General features: G+C 46.5%; 1 protein-coding gene across 1 annotated transcript; it reads left to right on the top strand.

The window, feature by feature from the left end:
- Nucleotides 1-351: 351 nt before the first annotated feature.
- Nucleotides 352-23,228, top strand: LOC118502697. Its single transcript, XM_036035217.1, has 3 exons — nucleotides 352-1,783; nucleotides 18,118-19,920; nucleotides 19,999-23,228. The coding sequence occupies exons 1-3, from the start codon at nucleotides 1,727-1,729 to the stop codon at nucleotides 20,542-20,544; spliced, it is 2,406 nt and encodes an 801-aa protein (XP_035891110.1). The 5' UTR covers nucleotides 352-1,726; the 3' UTR covers nucleotides 20,545-23,228.
- Nucleotides 23,229-23,449: the final 221 nt, after the last annotated feature.

The following is a 23,449-nucleotide window of genomic DNA, read 5'->3' on the forward strand; positions in this document are numbered from 1 at the left end:
CCACGTGCATAGGGCCGCTTATTCTGCTCACCGTTTGCATGGAACGGATCCGGCGGATGATGGTTTGGTATATGCAAACGAACGTTTGATTTCGACTTTACACATAAAAGGATAATCCAATCGCTTCTCGTTCGTTTAATCGTTGTGTATTAAATGTTCTCCTGAACAATTACTTTCTTTTAACAATTCGCTTCATATTCACCACTCTGCGTCGAATTAATTTTCTTTCCTTCCGAGTTAAAGTACTACTCTCCAAACTCTCCATAGCACAGGCTACCGGTTAGCACACCCTGTACCGATGAAAAAAATCTGTTTTCAAACAAAACGCATCGGTGTGCGTGTGCTAACTGATTCCCGCTCAGAACGCACTTACGCACACACCGACACGATACGTAACCGACACATTTTAAATGACACAATCGGCTCACTGGCACGGTTAGCTCCGGTTTAGCTTTTCCCTCGCAAAATTTTCTACGCTTAAATTATCGTACTTCCAGTGATTGTAGCATCCCGCCGCTAGCTTTCAGTGAGGCGGTTTGTGCCGGTGTACCTATCGCCGACGGTAAGTTGGGGCCAGTGGACGTGTGTGTACCGAAAAACCCCTCGATTTGCCGGTTGCGCTCGATGACTCCAGAGCTCGGTGAGAAAACGACGAGTGCGGACGGCCATTTTGAACGGCGGCTCACTCGTTCTTTGTTCCACGGGATTCCACTATAGTGAGCGGAAGGCTCACATTGCATGCGAGCTCTGTGGGGTGTCGTGTCGTTGTGGGTAAAGTGTGTAGCACAGGCACAACACTGCAGTTGCCGTTTGGGGTTGAGTGTTTGAGTGCGTGGCAGAATATCAGTCGGATTTTTTTTGTGAAAAGTGAAACAACAGTGAATTATAGTGAGAGTGATAACTGTATCAGCGAGTGAGAAGAAAAATTCCGCCAAAAGTCTCATCGAGCGAGACGACCGGACGACACCAACACAACATCGCACTCACTCGTCTCGACGTAAGCGAGTTCGAGTGTGTGCGTGTGGAGTAGAGAGCGAGAGAGAAAAGCGACGGCGAATCGTGTACAACTCACACCGAAGGGTACGTCTGGAGTAGGTACGAACACGCACCGACGTTTATTAACTGTCGAGAGCGCGCGCAGAACGTTCGCAACAACACGGTGCAGCAGCGCGCGAACGAAAGAACTATCCGGTAAAAGAAACAGGAGCACCGTTAAGAAGAGGGAAAACCCTTTTCCTTCCTGTTTTGTTTATATCGCCGCCTGCCATTTCGGTGTGTTGTTTTTATTCTACGTTTCTTCGTGTGTGCACGCGTTTCCTGGAACCGGCAAGCCCATGGTTATGGATGTGTGAATTGTTGTGTCTCCGTTTCCGGCTGTAACGAGCATTTATTTCGACCGCCTTTTCCGGTGCTTACGGTTTTGGGTAATCGTACTATGCGTACTACCGTGACACGACCAGAATTGCTCAGTGAACCAACAGCTATGGGTAGAACAGTTCGCTAGCCTCGGTGAATTCGATTCTATCTACTGTGCACGGATTTATCCCTTCAGCGCGCGCTAACCGGTGTGTCATCGCCCTGCGTGTGTGTGTGCTAAAGTGTGTTCTGCAGCAGTCGCGCGGATCTAAGATACAAACCACCGGCAAAAGAATTTACTACCAGAAACGAGTGAGTTTGTGTGCGTATTGTTGTTATTACCGCGAGACAGAAAAAAAAAGGCTCCAAAATGTATGACCTGGACGACACAACAACGGGATTCCACGACGCGCTGAGCAAATACACTGTAAGTAGTATGAAGTTAAAATACCTAACCGGTGTATGATGTTTAAAGGGAACAGGAAAAAAAAACAGCCAAAAAGAGCGATTGAGGAGCCGAACCTGCAGATTCCCCGGCAGATGTTTGTGTCGTTTTTTCTTTACGGTCGTGTAAACCCGCATATGTGCATATGAGCGCTGTGACCTCAACACATTCGAACATCTGCCCGCACTTTTTAATCGTTTCCGATTCTGCGAAAGTGGTGCTGCGTTGCTTTTTAATCGTTTTTGCGAGATTGCCGGGTGTTTTATTTGTTGTAGGCTGAAATTGTTGTCATGCGTTTTTTTCTTTCCTACTGCGAATGTCACTTGCATCTGGGGCGAGCAGGACGGTGCGAGCGAGTTATGAGTGAGAAGCGAGAAGGAGCGATACCATCGTTCACCCATCGCTCATGTCACAGAGCGCATTGGAATACACTGAAACAAACCGAACATATCGCCATCGCCTGCTTTGTTGTTATCACACGCCGAACAACCGGAAATGAGATGCGAATGATGATGGCTCGATCTGTTTCCATCTCATCATCCCGCGCGAACAGCACAGCCTGCCCAGTCATTGATTAGACCACAAACCCCCGCGGATCACCCCGGCGGTCAGACGAGCAAGTAGTAAAAGGGCTATGAGAATGGTGAGATGAGAAATCGCTGTTTGAATGAACCGGTGTGAAACGGCTCACGCGGCACAGTTCAAGGCCAAAATGCCGGTACGCTGCCTGTGCGTGTGTGTGTATGTGTTGTATTGTTTCGTGCGGCGGCGGGTTCTCTCTAATGTTTCACGCAAATGTTTGCCGAACGCACGTGGTGTTTTAAGGTGAACATAAAGGTTCTCCGGAAGAGGTCCATAGAAAAAAAACCGCTTATGCCACACACATGTTAATTCGCCTGGATTCCTCTCTACTAGAGCGATGAAACGCACGCCCGATACACATCCAACAGATGTTGTACGGTGGCAGCGAAAAACGTGTCTCCTGACCGTTCGTCCTCCAAGGGAACAAGACAGCAGCAGACCACCGACCGCAGCAAATTCCTTCCTTCGAGGACTGTGCGATTTCGCGCGAAAATGTAACCATACGGGCAAAATGAAGAACCAGAGACCAGAGAGAGAATGAAAGATAATCATCGCCGATGAATGCGTGCTCCCCACAAACCCCCTCCCACCAACCCCTTTTGGGGGGAAGGTTTCGTGGAACGGCTGCGTCTTCCTGTCCTCTCCTTTGGTGGGGTGGTGGAGTTTTAAATTCGCCCATATGCCCCCCCCCCCCACCACCGATCGTCATCCGGCATCGTGTCTCTGGTCCAACATCAGGCAGCGGCTGCCTCACAGTTGAACTCACATCTTGCCCCCAAGAAGAGAAAGAAGAATGCTCCTGATCACGTTTTTTGTTGTTTTGTACTTAAAGACACATGAGAATATGCGAGCGCGCGCCTTTTTTTACGCTGGCCTTCCACACACAGACCTCGAGTCTGGTATCTGGAGCTGGTCGTCTGGAGAATCGGGCCGCTTGATCTGTGTTGTTGTGAGCGCAATTTAATCGATATTGATGTTGCTCTTTACCGTACAAAACCTCCAGCCATGAAGAGGAAGAAGGGAAGTTAAAGAATTTCTCGTCCGGCCAGCAACAATCGATGCGATTGTTCAGTTTTCCCGCGCTTTTTTTGCTCCCGTGGGGAGGTTCTTGCGCGCGGTGTGGTGGCCCTGAAAACAGCAAACGGGTCGAGTAGTCGGGAGAATGATCAGATATGTACGACGCTGAGACACACAAGGACATTGCGGCCTATTTCAGGTCCATACTACTGCCATTTGCCCGCTTGTTGTCTGCTCGAATAACTCGAAGGAAACGGCGCTCCGACGGGATATACTGATTACTATTCCAAGGGTGTACACTTAATTTCGTACAAGATCGACATATATTTGTAGTCAATGTCGATTTAAGTCTGCCTGCTCGATGGACATCGTTCGATTGTGTGCTGTGAATCCCTGGAAAAATTCACATGCGTCAAAATCTGTCAGAATTGCCAAAAAAAAGTTGACCAAAATAGCGATCTTCGCTCACGCGCGCTGACCATCATTATCACCTTCATTTAAACACCCAGAACCTATGTGTGTGTGTGTGAATATTTTACCGGCCAAAATGTAGGTCAACGGCATCGGTATTTCACCCCGAAAAAGAAAAACTCTTCTACCTACCTTCTTCCCGAGAGACTTCCCCTGGAGGACGTGAAAGGCGTTTAATAAAAAATAAAAAAACGAGAGCTGAAAGTCGGGAAGGAAATCTCTGCTTCCCATGAATGACGATCGGGTTTAACTTGATTTTTACGCACATTCGGAGGTTTTTTTTTGTTATTGTTGGTTAGTTGGTTGACTGTCAACGCGTATTCTTGTCGAAGGGGATTTAATACTTCCCAGGTAAGAGAATGCATGACTCTCTCTGTCTACCTAGAAGCCCCGATCGTTCCGTTGCTACCCTTCACAACTTCCTTTCGACTTCATAAATGCATTAGGATCTTTTATACTGTGTACCCCGGTTGGTATGAGTGTGGAATGTATTTATTTTGTTTTTAAATCTCCTCTTTCCCAAGGGCAATTTCTGTCCTCAAACTCACACCAATCCACAGTGGAGGGGGAAACATTAGAAAATCAGTCCAGAGTAAGGTCAGTTTTCGTGGTGTGTGAAGCGGAATAGCGGCAAGAGTGAAAGGACACGGGAAGATCTTCAGGGCTTTCGGTGTTACCAGCGTTCTCTGTTCTCCGATGTCCTTGTGTTTGCTTACCCCTCCCCGGTCCCCTGGTGACCTAGTAGAAGGAAGGAATGGTTGTAAGATAGGGGAAAAAAAGAAGATGAGACAATAACACATTTTTACAACTGGGACTCTCCTTCCTCCCCGCGGAGCCATCATAAATCTTTATTTCGGGTGCATTCTTGGGCAATATGGGTTTGGCGGAGAAGAAAACACACCCAGTCCAGAATGGTTCTGGTGGTGTTATGGAAAAAAACCAGGATCTTTATTGCAACCAATCCGGATTTGGGACGAACCTTGGGAAGAAATGCAAGGGACTCTGAGAGAGGTAGAGCGGAAAAGCAACAGGGTGCGAGTGCGATCGGCACCAATAAAACTATTAGGAATATTTTAGCAGCTCAATAATTTATGCCTTACGAAAGCATGCGAATACGAAAGCGCACCGATGATCATATGGGGTGTGTGACAGTAAGTCAAAATCTGTGCAGCATATTGATTTCAAAGGGAAAGCGCCAGGCGCTCCTTTTACTGCTCAATGTCATCCCTTTATTGCACATTTTGAGAACATAAATAAGCATACACGGCATGAGTTGTAAGAGGAAGAACCTTCTTAAAGTCCGTTCTAGGTAGTTCCAGGTCCATTGTCCCAACCACATTCTGAGCTCCTCAAGATCGCTTCCTTCACTTTGGTAAAACTTTAACCTCAGCATGACTCGCGGCTCAGAACTTGAGGAGCTTTAGTGGTATTGGTGGGGATAGCGGAGAAAAATCATCTCGCATGGTGATTGCGGCAACTTTAAACCCTTTTATTGGGCTGCCACCCTCCCGGCCGCGACCATAGCAAAAGATGGAGATCACGACGGCGCTAAAATCATTCTCTCGGGGTGGCTCACCTTAAGCCATACGAGATCACAAAATAGGAGGCTTCATCCACCACCAGGTCCAGAGTTTCTAGGTGGAAAGCCGGACGGACGGTCAGAATTGAATAGTTCTACATTTCTTGTTCCTTCTCTCTTTGTTCGGATGGGTTTTTTGTTGCTTGAGGGAGCAACTATCTATGGAGTATGGATCTGTAGGAAGCTCTACCGGGTTGAAGATCGCTATCTTAGAGCTCGGAATGAATGTGTTTTTCTATGTTTAGAGTATTTAATTATTTCCCGTAGTTGGTGGATGGGTTGGCTGCTTTTGTGGCTTTTCTAATTTACATATCTTACGCCATCCACTAATCTTGTGCCGTTGTTTTATGGCGGCAATGAACGTTCCGCGTTTTGCCTTCCATTTACTCGGACAAAGAACTCAAAGTGTGATAGAGTTCTAAATATATTTTAGTATTTTTAGTAATATCTTACGACGATTCTAAAGCTCTTGGCTCCAGTCTTTTGGAGCTTTAGTTAATCATTACAACTCATTTTCGAAGCCCTTAGACTCTCGATGGTCTCAGACTTGCAGGCATCCAAACAAAAAAAAACCCTCAACTGATCACTTAAGTTAGCAGCGACCGGTAGATTCGTTCGCTTTGTTCTCCACCGGGGATAACAAAAACCCCTTCAGCGTGTGTAACAATTTTACTTGTGCCTCATTTCTTAGTACATCTGTGCCCACATGCCGCAATCACTGTACGCTTTGGCATCGTTCGATCCGTAAGCAGACAAAAGCCAAGAACCTACGAAAGCTTTGCAAGATGTGTAAAAGCAGAATAAAGAAGGAAAAAAGAAAAGATACACCCAATCTCTCGTTAGCAACCCAAACGCTGGCGAAGGAAAACCGGGCAAGCGAAAAACAACATTAAAAACACTCGCCACAGAGCTTGAGCGTGTTGTACTCCCAAAAGCCAAGGAGATCATTGCAACGAACGCAACGGAGCGCGAAGCAGGAAGAGAAAAGGCAGAGGCACATAAAAACATACCTCGTCGTACCGTGCTACCTCGCCCGGGGGTAACTCCGTCCTTCGTACAGCTACTACTCCAATCTGCCGTAACACTTTTCGGTGTGCCGATCCGTTCTTCTGCGCCCCGGGATGATGACGATCCTCTACGGGTCTCAGGGAAGCAAGCGGCGGAATAAGAGGGACACAGCCCGCAGCGGGGAAGGTAGAACATGGGTGAGGGATGGATGGTAAAGTTTTATGCTTTCCGTCCCAACCCAGGAAAGGGCAAACGAAAGCACAATAATGGAATAGGGTTGTGTAAAGGTAATGCGAGCGAGAGACAGAGAGAGAGAGAGAGATAGAGAGAGGGATCGAAAGAGAACGAGAACAGAATGAAGTGCTGGTGGGACCTCTACCAGCCCGTTGTGGCCTGTTCTACCCAGCCATTCCGAACGGTCGACAGGGGTTTTCTCCGTTCATCCCTCTCGTTCTCTTCCTACAAAAGGTCTTCCTGTGTTGTGTCTTGTGCGGTTTGCCGTGTGAAATATTTTCCTTCCAATTCTGCCTTTGCTGCTCTTCTCAGCATTATTCCCGCGTTCTGCTGCGGTTATGGCAAAGGCACATGAAGAAGTTGCTCATCATGCTGCTGATCTGTGAGGGTGGAAGAACTGAGGGGGGGAGATCTAGTAGATGGTGTCTGCTAGTAGTCAAGAGAGGTCTCCACAACCAACCAAGAAACCAATCTGGCAGAAGAATATCACCCACAATATAAGAGACGAGATATTCTGGTGGTGGACAAGAAGATGCGCCCCCCCCCCATTCGCCGCACTGGTAGAAGAAACGATTTCAATGCCCAACTTTTACGAACGAAAGGAAACCCCGGGATAGGAACCGGTTTTTTGGTTTCGGAGAGGGATCTTGAAGTGTGTTTTTGTGTAGGTTTGCCGAGAGAGTGAGGCGCACACGTAAAGGTGCTGTGTTTCGGGCGGGAAGATTTTTATGGACGATTCTTGACCCATGCCACCGGAGCAAGAAGGAGATCAGCATGATGCTGTACAAAAATATTGCCAGTGATCTATACTGCTGTTGTTCTGTAGTGCTCTGTTGGGAAAACGGATCTTCCAACTCCCCGCTGATGATCGTGCCCTGATGCTCACAGAAGATCTCCTCACACAACACCTTAAGATTGCAGCAATCGAAAATAAAAAAAACAACAGGCAAACATTTGTGCACAATTAGTTGATCGATGGAACGACACAGAAAACGGAGAAAAGCAACGGACTCCCAAATCTAAAAGGGGACACACCCGGCCGGCCAGCCCACCAAGAAGAAACATTGACTAATTGCATCGAGAATTTGGTGAAGGTTATGTTGTTGCGCTTGAGGTGTTACCTGCAAACTGATTACGGCTGCTGCTGCTGCTCAAGTGCGATTATTGGCGCTTTTGCTTTCTTTTCTCGGAAGAGCTTTTTGTTCTGGGGTTGGCCCTTTTTTCCTTTCGCAACACACATCCAGAAGAAGAAAGGAAAAATCAAAAGGGCAACTTCGAAGGTGTGTGTAATCCTTTTTTCACACCTCTTGTCTTCCCTTTTTGGTTGTGGCCAGCAGCAGCGTTTTATGGTTTTATGGAAGTAATTTTAGTTTTAACACGCAAAATTATCATCAAGGTTTGTGAGATAAGTTTTTTTTCGGCATTTTGTATTTTTAAGGTCCATTTCCTTGTTTTTAGTTTTTGGGACGGAAATCAGCTTGAGCTGTTTTTTTTTGCTGAAGATTTCGTGACTTTAATATCAATTAGCACTTCCATGAAGCAAATATGGAACGAATCGCACAACAGATTGCATACATTTGGGCGTATACAGCGATGGAACGAACGAATTACAATCTATTGCTTTCGATACTTCTACTAGGTATAATCAAGCCAAAATTTGGAAAAAGTATCATCAGCACCTTAACTTTCTAAACCAATTTCTTCAAGATCCTTTTTTTAAACGTTAAAAATCGTCGAATAAAAAACCAAAAAATTGTGAAAATAAAATCAAATTTTCATCATTGTTTCAAAATACTCCAAATCGATTTCACGACTGATCCCATGATCCAATGTCGTGTTCCCAACATCTTTAATTAGATTTTCCCAAAAAAGTAAGTCCATTCGTTAAAAATCGTCACCATAACCTCAATTTTACGATTTTAAAATATTTGGTGGCGCTACTCAGCTGTCCTTCACGTCACATGCATAGTAGTTTTCATTTTATTTTAGACTTTCAAACCAGTCCAATTTTGACCTTGTTTTGCATTTAACTCTGTTAAAAGGATGAAGTTTTATGTCTATTCTATCTATTTCATGTTAAGGAAATCTAATTATTAAAAAGCGTGTATTTAAATGACTGTCGGTAGAATTAATCTGAGAATGATTTCAAACAACTGAGATGAATTTAACTCCTTGTACACATAAAAAAGATCTCCATAACCTTCGAGCGACATTTTCCCGCGCTATTAGTCGTCACCGTTGCATCCTCGTTGAGCGCCACCACCGTGGGACGAAATCACACGCTGTATTTAAATATTGGCAAAAGCCGCATGGGTCACAGCAGCACGGCCCCCACACGAGGAGAGCGAGCGTCATTTGTCTCGCGCCTCGGCAAAAGAAAAGAGTTCGTCTGCTACGAAATATCAGGCTGGCAGCACACGAGAACGCCCGTTGAAACAATCGTCCTGGCATATTAGGATGTTTCGTTGCATATCTCCGTCTCGGGGAAGGTTTTCGTAGTAGCAGAGCACAGAAGAAACTGCTTTCTCTCCTTTTGCCGGGTTCGTTTTTCCCGCCTTTTTTTGTCCGCGGCTCGACGACTCGATCCCCTTGTTGTTGTTGTTGATGTAGGCGCGCAGATTGTACTATCGGACACATGTGTTTTATTTTGTAACTATTTGTACTGCAAAGGTGTTTCCTACTCCTTCAACCTTCAACTGTTACATTCCCTATCGCAACTGGACGAAGTGCATGTTGAGAGTCCCCTCATCGTCGTTGGTGCTCAGTAAGACCCAACTTGTTCCTGGTGTGTATCGTTCGATCGAGCTTCTGCAAGCGCACGCACACCCTTTCCCTTGCTTTTCTGCCCCAGGCAAGTGAAATCATTTTGATGGGGGGTTGAAAAATAGGGGCACAAATTCCTGGCGCTGCCAGTGCTCGACAAGTGGAAACGCTTTTAAGGACGACCGGGTTTGTTGTCGGCTCGGAAGCAGGGAAATTGGGGTGAAAAAAGGAGCCGGCAAAAAACCGACAAATGTCCACGTGCCGCATGCGCACTAGAATATATCGGGGGCTCGTGTGGGGTTCCCTTTTTTCTTGGTCTGTCTCTCTCTCTCTCTCTTTTTGAATTCCAGTGTCTGGGAGGGTAAAGAATATCCTTACTGTGAGGGGGGGAGAATGTGGAGTCGTGTGTCGACCCTTTAGCACCCGGCTCCAAGAAACCAATCATTTCTTATGCGCGCCTGGTAGTTTCCGGAAGTGACACGAGATTCCTTTCCGTTTTAGAATTCGCGCTACTATACCCAGGTTGGCCCACTGTGGCCATCAAGACGGCCCCCGCCGTGTCTCCGGCATTTTAAATCCGGATTCCCCAAACAAATCTCCTCCGCCGGAACAACCGTCACAGTTCCATGATGAAAGATCCGCGAAGGTATTGCTGATAGATGAAAAAAGCGTTCAGATTTCCCGCCACTCGGAGTGGTGAATTCCCTTTTTCCAGCGAGAGAACAATCCAAATCGATCGATAATAGAGCATGCATTCTTCTGGTACACCGTTACCTACCTATTCCCTCCCCAACGTCATGCCATCATGTGATGTTGGTTGGAGTTTGCGCTCTTCAAGGAATTAAACTGGGCGCCAATTTCGCTTTGCCTGCCTTTACAGTGTGACGAATGGCACCGAAGTAAACGGGGTAGAATTGTGGAAGAGCGCGAGGAGAGAGAGAGAGAAAAATGGGGGAAATTTATTTTGAAAAATCATCAATTACTTTCACTTTTGCCACGAGGCGGGAAAACGTTTCCCGGAAAATTCTAGCCGGATAAAAGTGGATTTAAATTAAATTAGAGAAAAAGCGGCTAAATCGATGCTTGATTGCTTTACATGTAATGTTTTCTTTTTCGAAATTATTAATAAAAAGTTATAATTAATTTCCCGTTGAAAATTCTATACATTACTTGATAAAATCCCTCGATCTCTCCCTCTCTTTCTCTCTCGCTGCAATATGAAAAAAGCCGGATGAAATTTAATCTATTTTATAACATCCCCAATATGTCTGTGGTTGGTGTTGGAGTGTGGAGAGAGTTGAAACCGGCGAGGCGGACATATTTGCTTCCGGTGTGTAGTGGAAGTTTTCCCGCCTTCATGCTAGTTTCATTTTGACGCCGGGAAACGCTGTGCGAGGAAACTGGTCGAGGTGTGCGCATGCGTGTTTAGGCTTCCTCAGGCAGCAAATACCGGCGAAAAGCAGTGTGTCCACACACAGTTTGCCGGGTTTTCCTGATTGAGGATTCTCTCAAAATGAGAGGTGTTTTTGGGGAGTTGGGAGTTAGGAAGTAGATAGAGCGAGGTGGGATTTGAAAGGATAAAACGGGCGAAGGGAAGATAGATGTGTGTGTATTTTGCTGGTCGCCGGTTACGGGGTGATTCATTCGCACGGAAGGTTACTTGTACAGGCTTCAATTGCAACAATTCCTGTGTGAGCAGATTGAATTTGTCGTCCTTTCGTAGGATGAAAAATGACTTGTCACAAGAGGAGAGAGAAGCATAGGGGGACGAACACTGAACAAACAGTTGTGGGAAGGATAGGTAAACTTTTAAATTTAAATAAGAAGAGGGTGTCTGTTGTAACCGGAAAATCGTAAAATATCAATTTTTGGTGTGAATAATTCTTCCAGTCAAAATCCAGTTCAACTCGCCTTCAAATCAATCATCAACTCTTTTTATCACTGGCCTTTAACAATTACAATCGTCATGCTTTGAAGCGTTTCGAACAAGTGAAATGGGCAAAACAACACCCCAACGAAACTACCTTGAAGCTCCTCCAAACGAAACCCAAACATCATCGCCCACCTTACCAAGAGAGCGCAGTTCCTCGTGTGAACCGCGGGCGCCCGCCGCGCCACAGTTGATTGACTGTGACCATTTTTCCCAGCCCTTTTTTACCTCGTCTAGAGCAACAAGCAGAACTCTACTGCGCTTGGATGGATTGTAGAGCGTTGTGTTGCGTTTGGGTGATTTTTACAAATTTTCCCACACAAACACACATACTCGTTTTCCTCTCCCCATTACTATTTTCTACCGCCACAAGTGCAGTGCGTGTTGAAGCGCAAGAGTGAAGAGATTCGAACCGTGGTTATAATTCAATTCTCACGCGCGCGGGCACTCGCGAGGACACCCAATATTTCTTGCCTTTCGGAGCATAGAAGCATATGTTTTATTGGTTGGCGCGTTGTCTCGCGATCCCTTCCTACCGGGGATGTGCTCGTGATAATCATGGGTGTGTAAAACAAAGAAACGATCGTTCTTTACCCTGTTAGTAGTATGTAGTTGACTTGTGTTTGGTGCATCCTTAATAAAACAAGAGGGTTGAGAGCTAACGAGCCATGATGGGAGAACAAGGTCGACAGGAAGGGTACAAGTGTTTAATAAAGTAGTTCTGCACCCGAACTAGAGCAACATCGTGGAGTCTGGATTCCTGCAACGAAACGAAGTAAACAAACTCTTAACATTGTTTTACGTGAGGATCTCTGTGGATGTTGAACAAGTCCCAACTATATATAATGACGGACTATACAATAAGTCCACACTATTATGCGATATTGAGACTTCTGCTTTCAATACTTCTACAAGGTTCGGATCCATAAACTCGAACTTTTCAATTACTCAGTTCGTTGTGGAGCTTTGCAATCATATCATGGAAACTTGCGCATGCTGTGACGGAATAGGCCTAAACCATTCCAAAATATGGAGAAACAAATTTTGACCTGCACAAATAGTGTGGAGACTAAAGGCCTCAAGAATGCTGTAACTTCTTTCATCAGCCTGGACTAAAAGTGGATCATTGTGATATCTGATCATGATGTCCTCGGTGCTATCCTCGTCTTTACCTACATCTTCATCTAAGTGCTGCAAAGAAAAAATAAGGAGCTCCCTTTCTCCTTTACTGTAAAACTCAACAAAACAATAACTTAGTCCTGACTGTTACTGTAATTAATCAACACCAGTGGTGGTGCCACGCTAATCGATGATCAGTTTATTTTTTTCCCTTTTTCTGCTTCTTAACTCCGTCTTCTTGCTTCCAAGGATCTGGTAGCTTGAAAAGCGGGGCTACACGATCGTATCATTTTTTTCTACCCCATATTCTTATTATGGATCTTGTGTGGCAGATGGTACACGGACGTCGCCGTACATACATGGCTGAGCTGACGATCGGAAAAGAAGATGGGGTGGGGTGTAGTGTGGTAGCCGATGTTCCGGGCACGTGCCCGTTTTGTCTCGCTGCTGCCAGGAAGGAAAAGGCACAGAGAGCTGGCTGGCTGATGATCGTACATCGTACCCCGTGCTCCGTGTAGAGTGCACAGTGTGTAAGTTTCTAAAGAAGGGGATTCACTTGTCGTCATTACAACACCGCCGAAGCATCTGTCACATTCCCCTCACTTTCGGTGTGAGCCTTTGCCTTTTTGCCGGTTCCTCACATTCAAGCCAAGCAGGTTGAACATATTCGTCGATCGTGTTATGATCGGGAAGAAAGGATAGGGCAGATGATGACTTGGTGTGTGTGTTGCTTGACGATGTTCATGCACACTAGATGTGTTAGCGGGTAGGAAAGTTAGGTAAGCTCACCTTTGAGAATTGCTACTGTATGCGACATACTGAAGCACAGTTTATTTGTTTTACTTTAAAATCTTGACACTTCAAAGATGTGTTCCTGCTTCCTGCGGAAATCCGACCGAACAGAAACAATATTTTCGTAGAAGAGTGCAGAGAGCCAAGAGCACTGGAGAGATGTGATTAGTGCGCTACTTCCCCTGCATATGGGTCGTTTCCATGGGGAGAAAATTATTATTAGATATTTCCACTTAACAAATATCTCTGGGTGTGTGGAGTGAGACGCGTTTATAGAGGAAGTAAACGTTCCTTCTTCGTACCCTCTCTCTCTCTCTCTCACATCGAACGATTCTACGTATTTCTCGTGCGTTGATTGATGATTTAAGTGCTTAAGATTACTCTCATCTTTCCTGCTTAACCCTCTCAGTTAGCAGCGCACAGAAGCACAGAAGCATTCCCAAAAATCCCCCATTCAACTTCAAGTGAATGTCGCCGTATATTCTATTGCATAATTTAAATCGGAGTTGTATGATTCATATTCAAATTTGCTTTTTTGTATGTGTCTCTGTAGTACCGTTACTTAGATATTATACAGAGAGAGAGGGTGGGTGAGCCAGTCGGCACAACACGACAAACACAACATTGCAGCGAGCGACAAATAAACAACATCTCACGCCGGACGCGGGAGTAATGACCGGCTCGGTTTGGCGCGCTTTTTCATTCTTGGAGGTTTCGAGAAGTGGGGGCTGGCTGGTACGGGATTTTGGTGATGGTGGTGAGCCCCCGTAAAGAAGCACCAGGAGCAAAACATCTCGCCACTTCACCGCGCGATATCTCGTCGTGTTCTCACGCACGATTCTTAAAATAATTGAAGTTGCGCGATGGTGGCCTTTATGCGCTGATCATGTTCTGTGTGTGTGTCTGTGGTGCAATCATCATCATTCATACTGCAATGTGGATCTGCACATTATTCCCTTCGGATCAGAAGCGCTTGCTCCAGGAAGAAACCGGAGCAAGAGAGGTATCTCTGTCGCGCTCCGTCTGCTCCACGGCCAATCGTCAAGACAAAAAGCGCGCGCAAAATATGCTGCGAGAAAGTGCTGAAGGAGCATCTTGTTCTTTTTATTTTCCTTCTCGCCGATCTCCCCCCTGCGGTTGGATCCATCCTCAGCGTTGGGGCTGTTCTTGCGTAAGTGTTGGTCTCCCCCCCCCCCCCTTTTTTTTGGGGGGGTGACAGAAGAGGGCAAGAAACACAGCAACACACTGGTTTTTTGGCGCGAAACTCTGCCAGATGCCCGCAATGTCCCCGATTATGGGGAGAAAGTTTGTGGTGCGATGTGTTTAAGCGGGAACTTTCAGTAATATCCCACGTCAGTAGCAGCACCTTTTGCCTTATTGCTGCTGGGGAAACATATTTTTAACGAAGTATTTTTGAGCTCACAAAATGTATGTCCCGTTACGTAAAAACTGCCAAGTTTCTGGAAGTAAACGATACACACAGCTCGGGAGGTCCCTGCACGGTACTTGGTCCTCTTATAAGGAATCAAGATTTCATGTTTCACAACTATGTGAAATATTGAAGGGCATTGAGAAATTGCTCGCAATCTCCATGCGAAGTACATTTTCAGTGCGGAAATATGTCATCCACTCACAATGTTTTAATCTATCCAAAGTCATGCAAAAAAATCGTCTTTTGCCTCCCAATATGAAGAGTGCGCGAGAACGCTGGAGCCGAGCATGCAAACTTGTTAATTTCACTGTCAACACACTACATCCATGTGTTTGTGTGTGCCCGGAAGGGAACGGTCCCTATCGTCTGACGGAATTCTGAGTCAATTCATTAGATTTGCTAATAAAAAACCGAACCCCGGCGATGTTGTTGGGGAGCGTACAACATCCGCCCCAAAAGACGAAACTTGATAGTATTTTTCCCTCTTCTCGCAACTCTTCTCTCTCGCTGCTTGCCCTGTCATGGATCTCCTCCCCATGAATCCCGGGAATGAAGTTTCCGTAACTCGATTGAGTTTGAAATGTGATTAGCAGCAGCAGCAGCGCAACATCAGCACAAGCCCCAGCTCCAGAGACAGCGGTCGCGACTTCCTCTCTCTCTTTGGGCACACAAATACCGGTGACAGCACGGGATGTTTTGATTTCTTGTATCAGTTTTCAAACATTTCGCATTCTGTGGCTACATCCTGTGTCGGTGTTTTCTAGACTTGCACATTTTTTTTGGCGTTTTTGTACACGTTAAACTTAGTAGAAAAACAAACCATATTAAGGACTTCTCATATACTGATGATAACTTAGGAAAGTTGGTTAGTTATTGAAAGAACCGTTTCCAGCAAACGATCTCTGCTTGTAAAGTGTTATTTGAGATCGATCTGTCCAAAATGGCTACTTTGATAGTTTGTGGGTTGGTAGTTGGCCTACTTTGTCTACAGTAAATTACAATATTTTCACCTTCCAAGTCTGACGGAATACTCAACACACACCGGTTTGACAAACGGTTTTCGCGCCAAAAATTTAAACGCTCCGTTTCGCTCCGTTATCATCGTCTTCGTCGCGCTGTCTATGTTGTCCCACTGTCAACATGCGTTCCTGGAGGGGGGGATTTGTTTGTTGGTTGGTTGTTTCTTGCTTGCTTTTATGATGTTGCATGTGATGCAAACGCAATACACCAACACACACGGTCGGTGCTGTCTCGTTCGAGCGCGCACCCCCAGTGTTGTGTGTCATCAAAGATTGCGCGCGAATTTCGTGGTTGTTGTTGTTGAAGTCTGATTGCCTGTATGTATGTGTCATTCCCCGTTATCTACATCACCCTTGTGATACCATTTTCTTATACGCTAGCTAATCTTGAATAAATGTTAAGTCTTCTTGAGACTGAGGCCTTACAACTTCGAGAGGTCCTGCTAATTCTAGCTTCCTTGACTTGATTATTCCTGCGTAACTCGATATCCAGTGCTTCGTTGGAGGATACAGGTCCAGATAGTATTTAAAATCCAGCACTGCAAGAAAAAAATGAATTTCAACGTCCCAAAACCATGTCAGAGGTCCTCCGGTTCAGGATGGTCAAATTGCGCGCGACTCCAGCCAGCATCGGAGGTTGCATGGTTGGTGGTAGAATTGTTTTCATTTGAACCTCATCTTAGAGGGCAGCGAACTAACCACCACCAACACCACAACCAAAGCACCCTTAGCAACGTTCTTGGAAACCGCGCAAACTATTCAAGATTTGTCGCGCTCCTCTCGCACACAAACCCCATTTTGCTTTGGTGTTGTGGATATCCAGCACCCACCCACCCTGGGGGGAAATACACCTTGGTTGGAACGCTCTCCCCTTTCGACCATGTTTCACCCCTACAAGCTGTGTGTGCCTGTGTGTGTGTTTCGCATTAGTAAGAACATCCCATAATATCCATCATCTTCAACTTTGGCCGCGAAACGGGCAAGCAACATAACACAACTGTTTTGTTTGTGCCTTGCTTGAGAAGAAAGGGGGTGCAACAACGTGGGGGTGAGAGACGCAACGCAACAACAACAAAAAAGCCAACCCCCCCACACACACACACTCGCGCTTGAATGCGAACGAGCGAGCGAGAGTTGCACAGGGCGCTGCGAAACGGCCAAAAAGAGCGCACCAGTTGTTCAGCATGCTCGGGCACAACTTTTGACGTGACTGTACTTTCGTGGTTTCTCCTTCTGCCCTGAACGCGCGCGCGTTTTCTGCTGCTGTGTGTATTATGCTGCTGCTGCGGCCTGGTGTAGCATATTTTGTTGCGTTTGTTTGTCGGATGCCGCGCAGCCGGCCGGCTTCAGTTGCTGCTTGTCTCGCTCATTTCAGAGATCGGCTCACTCGCTCGCTCGCCCATCGCGGTTATGCTGCAGGGCGTTTTTCTTTCCTGCTCGCTCGCACAACCGAAAGAGGGAGAAGAGGGTCCCTTTTTTGTTGTTGCTGCTGCTGCTGGATTGCTGCGATCCCTTTTCTGTGTTTCCCCTTCTTAGCCCAGGGTCCGGGTGTGTTGCCTGCTGTGTGCTGTGAGGGATTTTTTCCTGCTCTGCAGCTAATTCTCTTCAGCTAGAATTTCCGTGCGTAGCGAAATACGCCACAAGAACGTACAATTTGAAAGAAGGGGCCATGTTGCAGAGCGAGGGTTCCAGTTTTCCCTATTCCCCTGCTGGTTTTCAACAACTTGCATACACAGAGAGAGCGGGTAATGGTCGGCGGCACCGTGAGGAGGGAAACGAAAAATTATCTATCATCCTTTTTATTGTGCATTTTATCCCTTCGCAGTCGTTCGCTTCCTTTTCCAGCACAGGGTGTGTGTGCGGCTTTTTTAAACACTGAACACATTTTCCCGCTCAACTTGGGTCGGTGCTATCCTGCGTGCTGTTGTTGTCACGCTTTTACAACGATCCCTTTTGAATCGACTGTACTTTTTCCCAACACGATTCTCCCTTTGTTTGTTCTCGCTCGCGCAGCGCACACACCAATGCAAGTAAAATCAACCCTTGGTGGCGGACCGATGTGCGATGGGAAAACGAGATTGTTGGAAGTGCCAGGGTTGCTTTGTTGCGAGCCAGTGAGATGAGAAGGCTGTTGGGTTGTGACTCACGCTCACACTCACCAACGTAGCTGCTATGCAATAAATTTTCTATGGTTGCTTGTACATCCTCTACGAAGAAGTGTGGGGCCTGACTGGCTAGACTGAAAGATAATGCAAGTTGGATGCAATTCTAGCTCATTTCAAATTTTCCGTTAAAATAGATGGTCTGATGCCCTTCACATGAGCCCCCAAATGGTCTTACTTACAATTGTTTCGCTTCTTTGCCTTTCAGACCCCAATGTCGGACCTCTACATCACCGACTCGATGCAGGACATGCTCGACATCGACATCAAATCGGAAGTGACGACAGTGGTGGGCGGCGTGAACGAGTTCGTCTCGCTGATGAACTACGATCTGCCCTCGCTCGAGCTGGACTCAAGCTCGCTTGATAGCGACAGCTTCTTCAGCAGCACCCTCGGCATGGCCAGCAACGACCTGTACCCGGATGTGGGAACCTGCGCCAACCCAAACTACGTGATGCCCGTCCTATCGTCCACCGCGGTACCGTTCGCCAACGGTAGCGTACTATCGTCCTCGTCCGCCTCCTCCACCTCATCGTCCTCCACGCTGAATGCGCTGGTGGCGGCCCAATCGCTGCTCAAGTCACCGAAGCAAAACATTAACCTCAACACAACGGTGCACGGTGGTGCGGGAACGAACCCAACCCTACCGAGCCCGAAGGAAAGGAAAAGCCATCTTACCTTCTCACCGAACACGATCAAGGTGTCAACGGTGCAGGAACCGAAAAAGATCTCCAGCCTGGCACAGATCACCCGCGTGAGTCATCCGGGCGGTGGTACCATCTCCTGCACGTCGCTCGCACCCTCCACCCCGGTGGAGAACGTGCGCAAGGATCTGAGCTCGCAGATGACGACGGTGAAGGAGGAAACGATCATCGTACGGAATGGCGGTGTGGTGAAGAGTGCTAGCGATCACTTTATCGCCAGCGGCAATAATGTGACCATCGGCGAAACGACGGTAGTACACCGGACGTCTTCATCCGGATCGCCGGGACTGGGCGTTGGGCTCGGAAAGGGAAATACCGTCAAATTGGCCCACGGTATCGGTGCACTCACGTTCGCCAACAGCGTGCAGTACAAGAACGTCAAGAGCGTACAGAAGGTAGGCAGCAACGGGATTGGGCTTGGCAGCGGTGGTGCTTCCAGCCCGAAAGCTTTCAATCGTAGCCTGATCATGGAACAGTCGGGCGGGGGTAAACCAACCAGCGGCATGGTCACCATAACGCACGGTGGCAACGGTTCTCCAACGACAATGATCGCAAGACAGATGCAGCGAGCAATGACACCGACCGGACCGAAACCGAAACCGACCAAGGGTGGTGGTGGTGCGCAGGGAGGTGGAGCAGGAGGCGAGAGCGAGTTCCCCAAACCGGCCTACTCCTACTCGTGCCTGATTGCGATGGCACTGAAAAACTCGCGCTCCGGTTCGCTGCCCGTGTCCGAGATCTATAGCTTCATGTGCGAACACTTCCCGTACTTCAAGACGGCACCGACCGGCTGGAAGAACTCCGTCCGGCACAACCTCTCGCTGAACAAGTGTTTCGAGAAGATCGAAAAGCCGGCCGTAAATGGTGGCCAGCGCAAGGGATGTTTGTGGGCGATGAATCCGGCGAAGATACTGAAGATGGACGAGGAGGTACAGAAGTGGTCGCGCAAGGATCCGCTCGCGATCCGGAGGGCGATGGTGCATCCCGAACATCTGGAAGCGCTCGAGCGGGGCGAGATGAAGCACGGCTCGACGGGTGAGGACGATGTGGACGTGGAGGAAGATCTCGAGAGTGACGGTGGTCCGTCGGACGTGGACGCGGAAGAGGTGGACGAGGAGCCGGTGGATGCGGAAGAGGAGGACGAGGAGGAGGAAGGGGAGGAGGAGGACGAAGCCGACGATGTGGAGCTGATCGAGCAGCAGCACGAAACGATCGATGTGGATGCGGAAAGCTTCATCATCAACACGCCGGAATCGTTGATCGATGGTGACGAGGACGGTGGCGAACCGGGTGATTTCGAACTGGAGGTAAGGACCGCCGTCGAGCGTTTTGGGCAAAAGAGTTTATCGCTAACGGTTTCCGCATTCCGCTTTTGTTTGTTTTAGGTTCCAGAGTTTTATGAAAACATCAACGTAGATTCGAAGGACAGTACGCTTGCGCTCGAATTCACCCAGCAGGATCTTCTGTCGCTGGAAGATGAAGATGAGTCGCTGTACATTAACCAGCTACAGCAACAACAGACCCGGCTTGGCGGGATTATCACCGTGTCCCAGCAGCAGCAACAGCAACAAACGCTTCAACAGCAGCAACAAACACAGCTAATCCAGCAAACGCAAATCCTGAACCACCATCACCACAACCACCGGCAGCAGCAGCACCAGCAACCTCCGGCGAAACGTGCCCGGCTCGACGTCAACTATTCCATTTCGCCATCCGCCAACGGTACCGGCCTAGTGAACGTCATCTCTAGCCGGCAACCGACGATAGTGCAGGGCAGTGGCAACAATTCCGTCACCGTAACGCCCGTCAACGGTGGCACCGTGATGGGGTTGAGCTTTCAGCAACACTTTCAGCAGCAGCAGCAACTCCGCCAGCAGCAGCAGCAAGGAACGATCCGGCGAAAGGTACCGATCATTACCCGGTTGGCCTAAGCGAACCCTCCGTTACTTTGGGCACCTGAAACGCCTCTACCCCCCAACTCTCTCGGGTAAGTTTCGGCATTCAAGTTGAATGTGTTGATCTTTTGGTTGATTTCGGTATGTGAGACCGAAAGATGGTTCGTTTTTTTTTTAAGTTAAACATTTAGTTTGTACAAATATGGCGACAAAATAGGGAAGAGAATAGAAACTACTCATTTATTAATATCTTGCTTTAAAAAGAAAACCCCCCGAGAGTAGTCGTCCCTTTCTTAGCATGTGATCGTCCTTGATTGGGCTTCTACCACGAAGGGGGGATGCACACACTACTCTATACCTGTACAGTAGCAATAGTATTAGTTAGGAGCTAGAAGAAGCAACAAACAGGGAGGAGATCAACTCAAATGGACCTCCATTCCAATCGGTCTCGCGAGAGATTTTTTATACACAGTTTTGTATATTCAATTGAACGAAACACAATCCGTTAAAAGTATTGCACGGGACTGGATGAAATCAAACAATAAAAGCAAAACAATCTAATCCACTGCCATGTCGAGCGTGTGTGAGGCCATCACGCAGGAGAGCAAATGGTTTTTGGGGAGAATTTAAAAGCAATAGACTTGAAAGTTCAATATGAAAGCAATCGCACACCAATACATTATTGTACAACAGATAGTGAGCCACACAATAGAGGAGAATCTTTAAGGAATGTGAAGGTGATCGTTGAATGATAATCCATAAAAAGTATACAGAAGCTCACCTACAACAAAGAACACAGGATCTACTCATTGCCAAGGACGGCAAAGACACGTTTCGATTACTGCGCTCAGTTCTGTAAGGATTAAGTTTCCGTTCAGGACTGAGTTCACTAATCGATTTGAGGCAAGATTCTTATAACCTTGTTCGAGAAAGACGATCATCTAACGTATGCATTCAAAGAGATAGACTAATGTTAAGGATTTTTTAGGACAATAGTTTAGGAGCAATCCTCTATCGGATGACCTTATCTAATCTAATGACCGTTGTCGGAATCGATTATTTTGATGATAACTGAATCCGAAACTCAATTCCGGATTCGATTCCAGATTCGATTCCGGACCCGGTTCCAGATCAAATTTCGGATCCGATTCCTGATCTGATTCCGGATACGATTCCGATTCCGGATCTGACTCTGAAATTGATTCCGGGCCTAGCCTTCGGATTCGATTCCGACCAAACCATCATTTTACTAATCCAATGAGTCCAAAGTTAGTCTATTTTTTCGAATGCAAACGTTATGAGGTGTGAGATTGATTATCCGTAAAACGCATCCAACTACACAACACCCCCTATACAAATCGCGTATACCTGATCACAGAAAGAGATAAACACATGTACGTACAATCGCGCGCTTTAGTTTTGTTGTTAAATATGAGTGTTTTCTTTAATAACGGATAAGAGTAAGAGCTAGGTGGAGAAGTTGAATTCGTTTTCCCAATGACACCAATGTCGGTGGTGTGAGGACGGTCTATAGATCTAGATGCAAAATTGCCAGAACAGTATTTACCAAACGACGATGTGTGGGACGGATTGATTGTACAGTTCAATTTTTTTGTGTGTGCAACCCAGGGACTAAGAGCGAATGGTTCAGTAGATAGTGAGGGGAGTTTGTTGTTGTTTGATGGGTGTCCTTTTTTCCCTGTTGCTGTTGAGTGAGAGCTCATCCAAACGGCCAAACGAACTCTCTTTCATAAAACCATTGAAGAAGACAAAGGAAAGCTCGGTTTAAAAATTGAAGTGTACAAAATCAATCAATGATGCAAAACGAGGTACATTAACGGAAGAGATCTCTTCAGTGAAAGTTGGCGCGAGGAGCTGTAAGGTTAAGGATTTTAAAAACGAACAAACATATACTATATCAGGCGCGCAAAAGCAGTTGTGTCGAACGAGAACACACCTCAAAAGCAGTACAAAGTTTCGGTTTAAGGTTTGTGCAAGGGCGGGCCTCTAACACTCGCGTTCTCTGAAGCACACGCGGATAAAGCATCAATCATCAACTCTGCTGCTAAGGCTAAGGCTAAGGTTCTGGTTGGTGGAATGCTTTCTCGTGCCGTGTCCTTTAGAGCGCTCGGGCTAGGGTTAAATATTTTATTACTATTATTTTAGAGCTTTTTACAACAAAATCAATGAAATGCATAGGGGGATGAACCAAACCGGGTTTGGTTTCTCTGAGGCTGCGTGCCCTTATTTTTTTATTTTTTTTTCGTTCTTTAACAATTTACTGTACAGTACAACAATGACCTGCGTAACATTATACTGGCACCGGAAATAGAGATAAAGGCACAGAGTATACACTAAGATTGATGGAAGGTTACTACCACCCAAAACAATCCACAAATAAGAGCGTTACTACAGCATTACCTTAACTCTTCTACAAAACGAAAAGGACGAAGAAAGATGTGATCAGGATGCATCAAACTAATATAAGAGAGGATTGGGCCTCGAAGAGAGAGAGAGAGCTACTGTAAGATGTATTATATTATTTTAGTGTAAGAATTTGTATCCGTGCAGCAATCAGCAGCTGCAGAGAAAGCAAAGTAGGGACAGCGGGAGGAAGCGGACATTTTTGTATCAAAAATAATGTACTTTCTTATTAAGGTGATAATACTGCTGAGGAGGGGAGAGAAAGTGGGCGAAAGAAAAAAAAAACATTAAAAAAACAAAAATGAAACAACTTTTAAAAAAATAATAAAAGATTTCTGTTGAAAAATGGACACACGCTATGTGTTTTTAAACGTTGATGTAGAATTAAGCTAAAATATTGTAGAGCAAATGATTGTGGTTTTATTTGTAGCGAGGCAGCGTCGTCGAGTGAAAGGGCTGCGAAGAATCTGGGCTACAAAGTGATCTCGTCGTTTGGAGGGACTATTCGTCTAAGGGA

The sequence above is a fragment of the Anopheles stephensi genome, chromosome 2, assembly GCF_013141755.1.
Source record: "Anopheles stephensi strain Indian chromosome 2, UCI_ANSTEP_V1.0, whole genome shotgun sequence".
In the NCBI taxonomy this organism is placed as follows: Eukaryota; Metazoa; Arthropoda; class Insecta; order Diptera; family Culicidae; genus Anopheles; species Anopheles stephensi.

Coding starts and splice junctions, on each gene's coding strand:
- LOC118502697 (XM_036035217.1), top strand. CDS start 1,727: ATGTATGACCTGGACGACACAACAACGGGATTCCACGACGCGCTGAGC. Junction 1,784..18,117: donor ACGCGCTGAGCAAATACACT/GTAAGTAGTATG, acceptor TTTGCCTTTCAG/ACCCCAATGTCGGACCTCTA. Junction 19,921..19,998: donor CGGGTGATTTCGAACTGGAG/GTAAGGACCGCC, acceptor TGTTTGTTTTAG/GTTCCAGAGTTTTATGAAAA.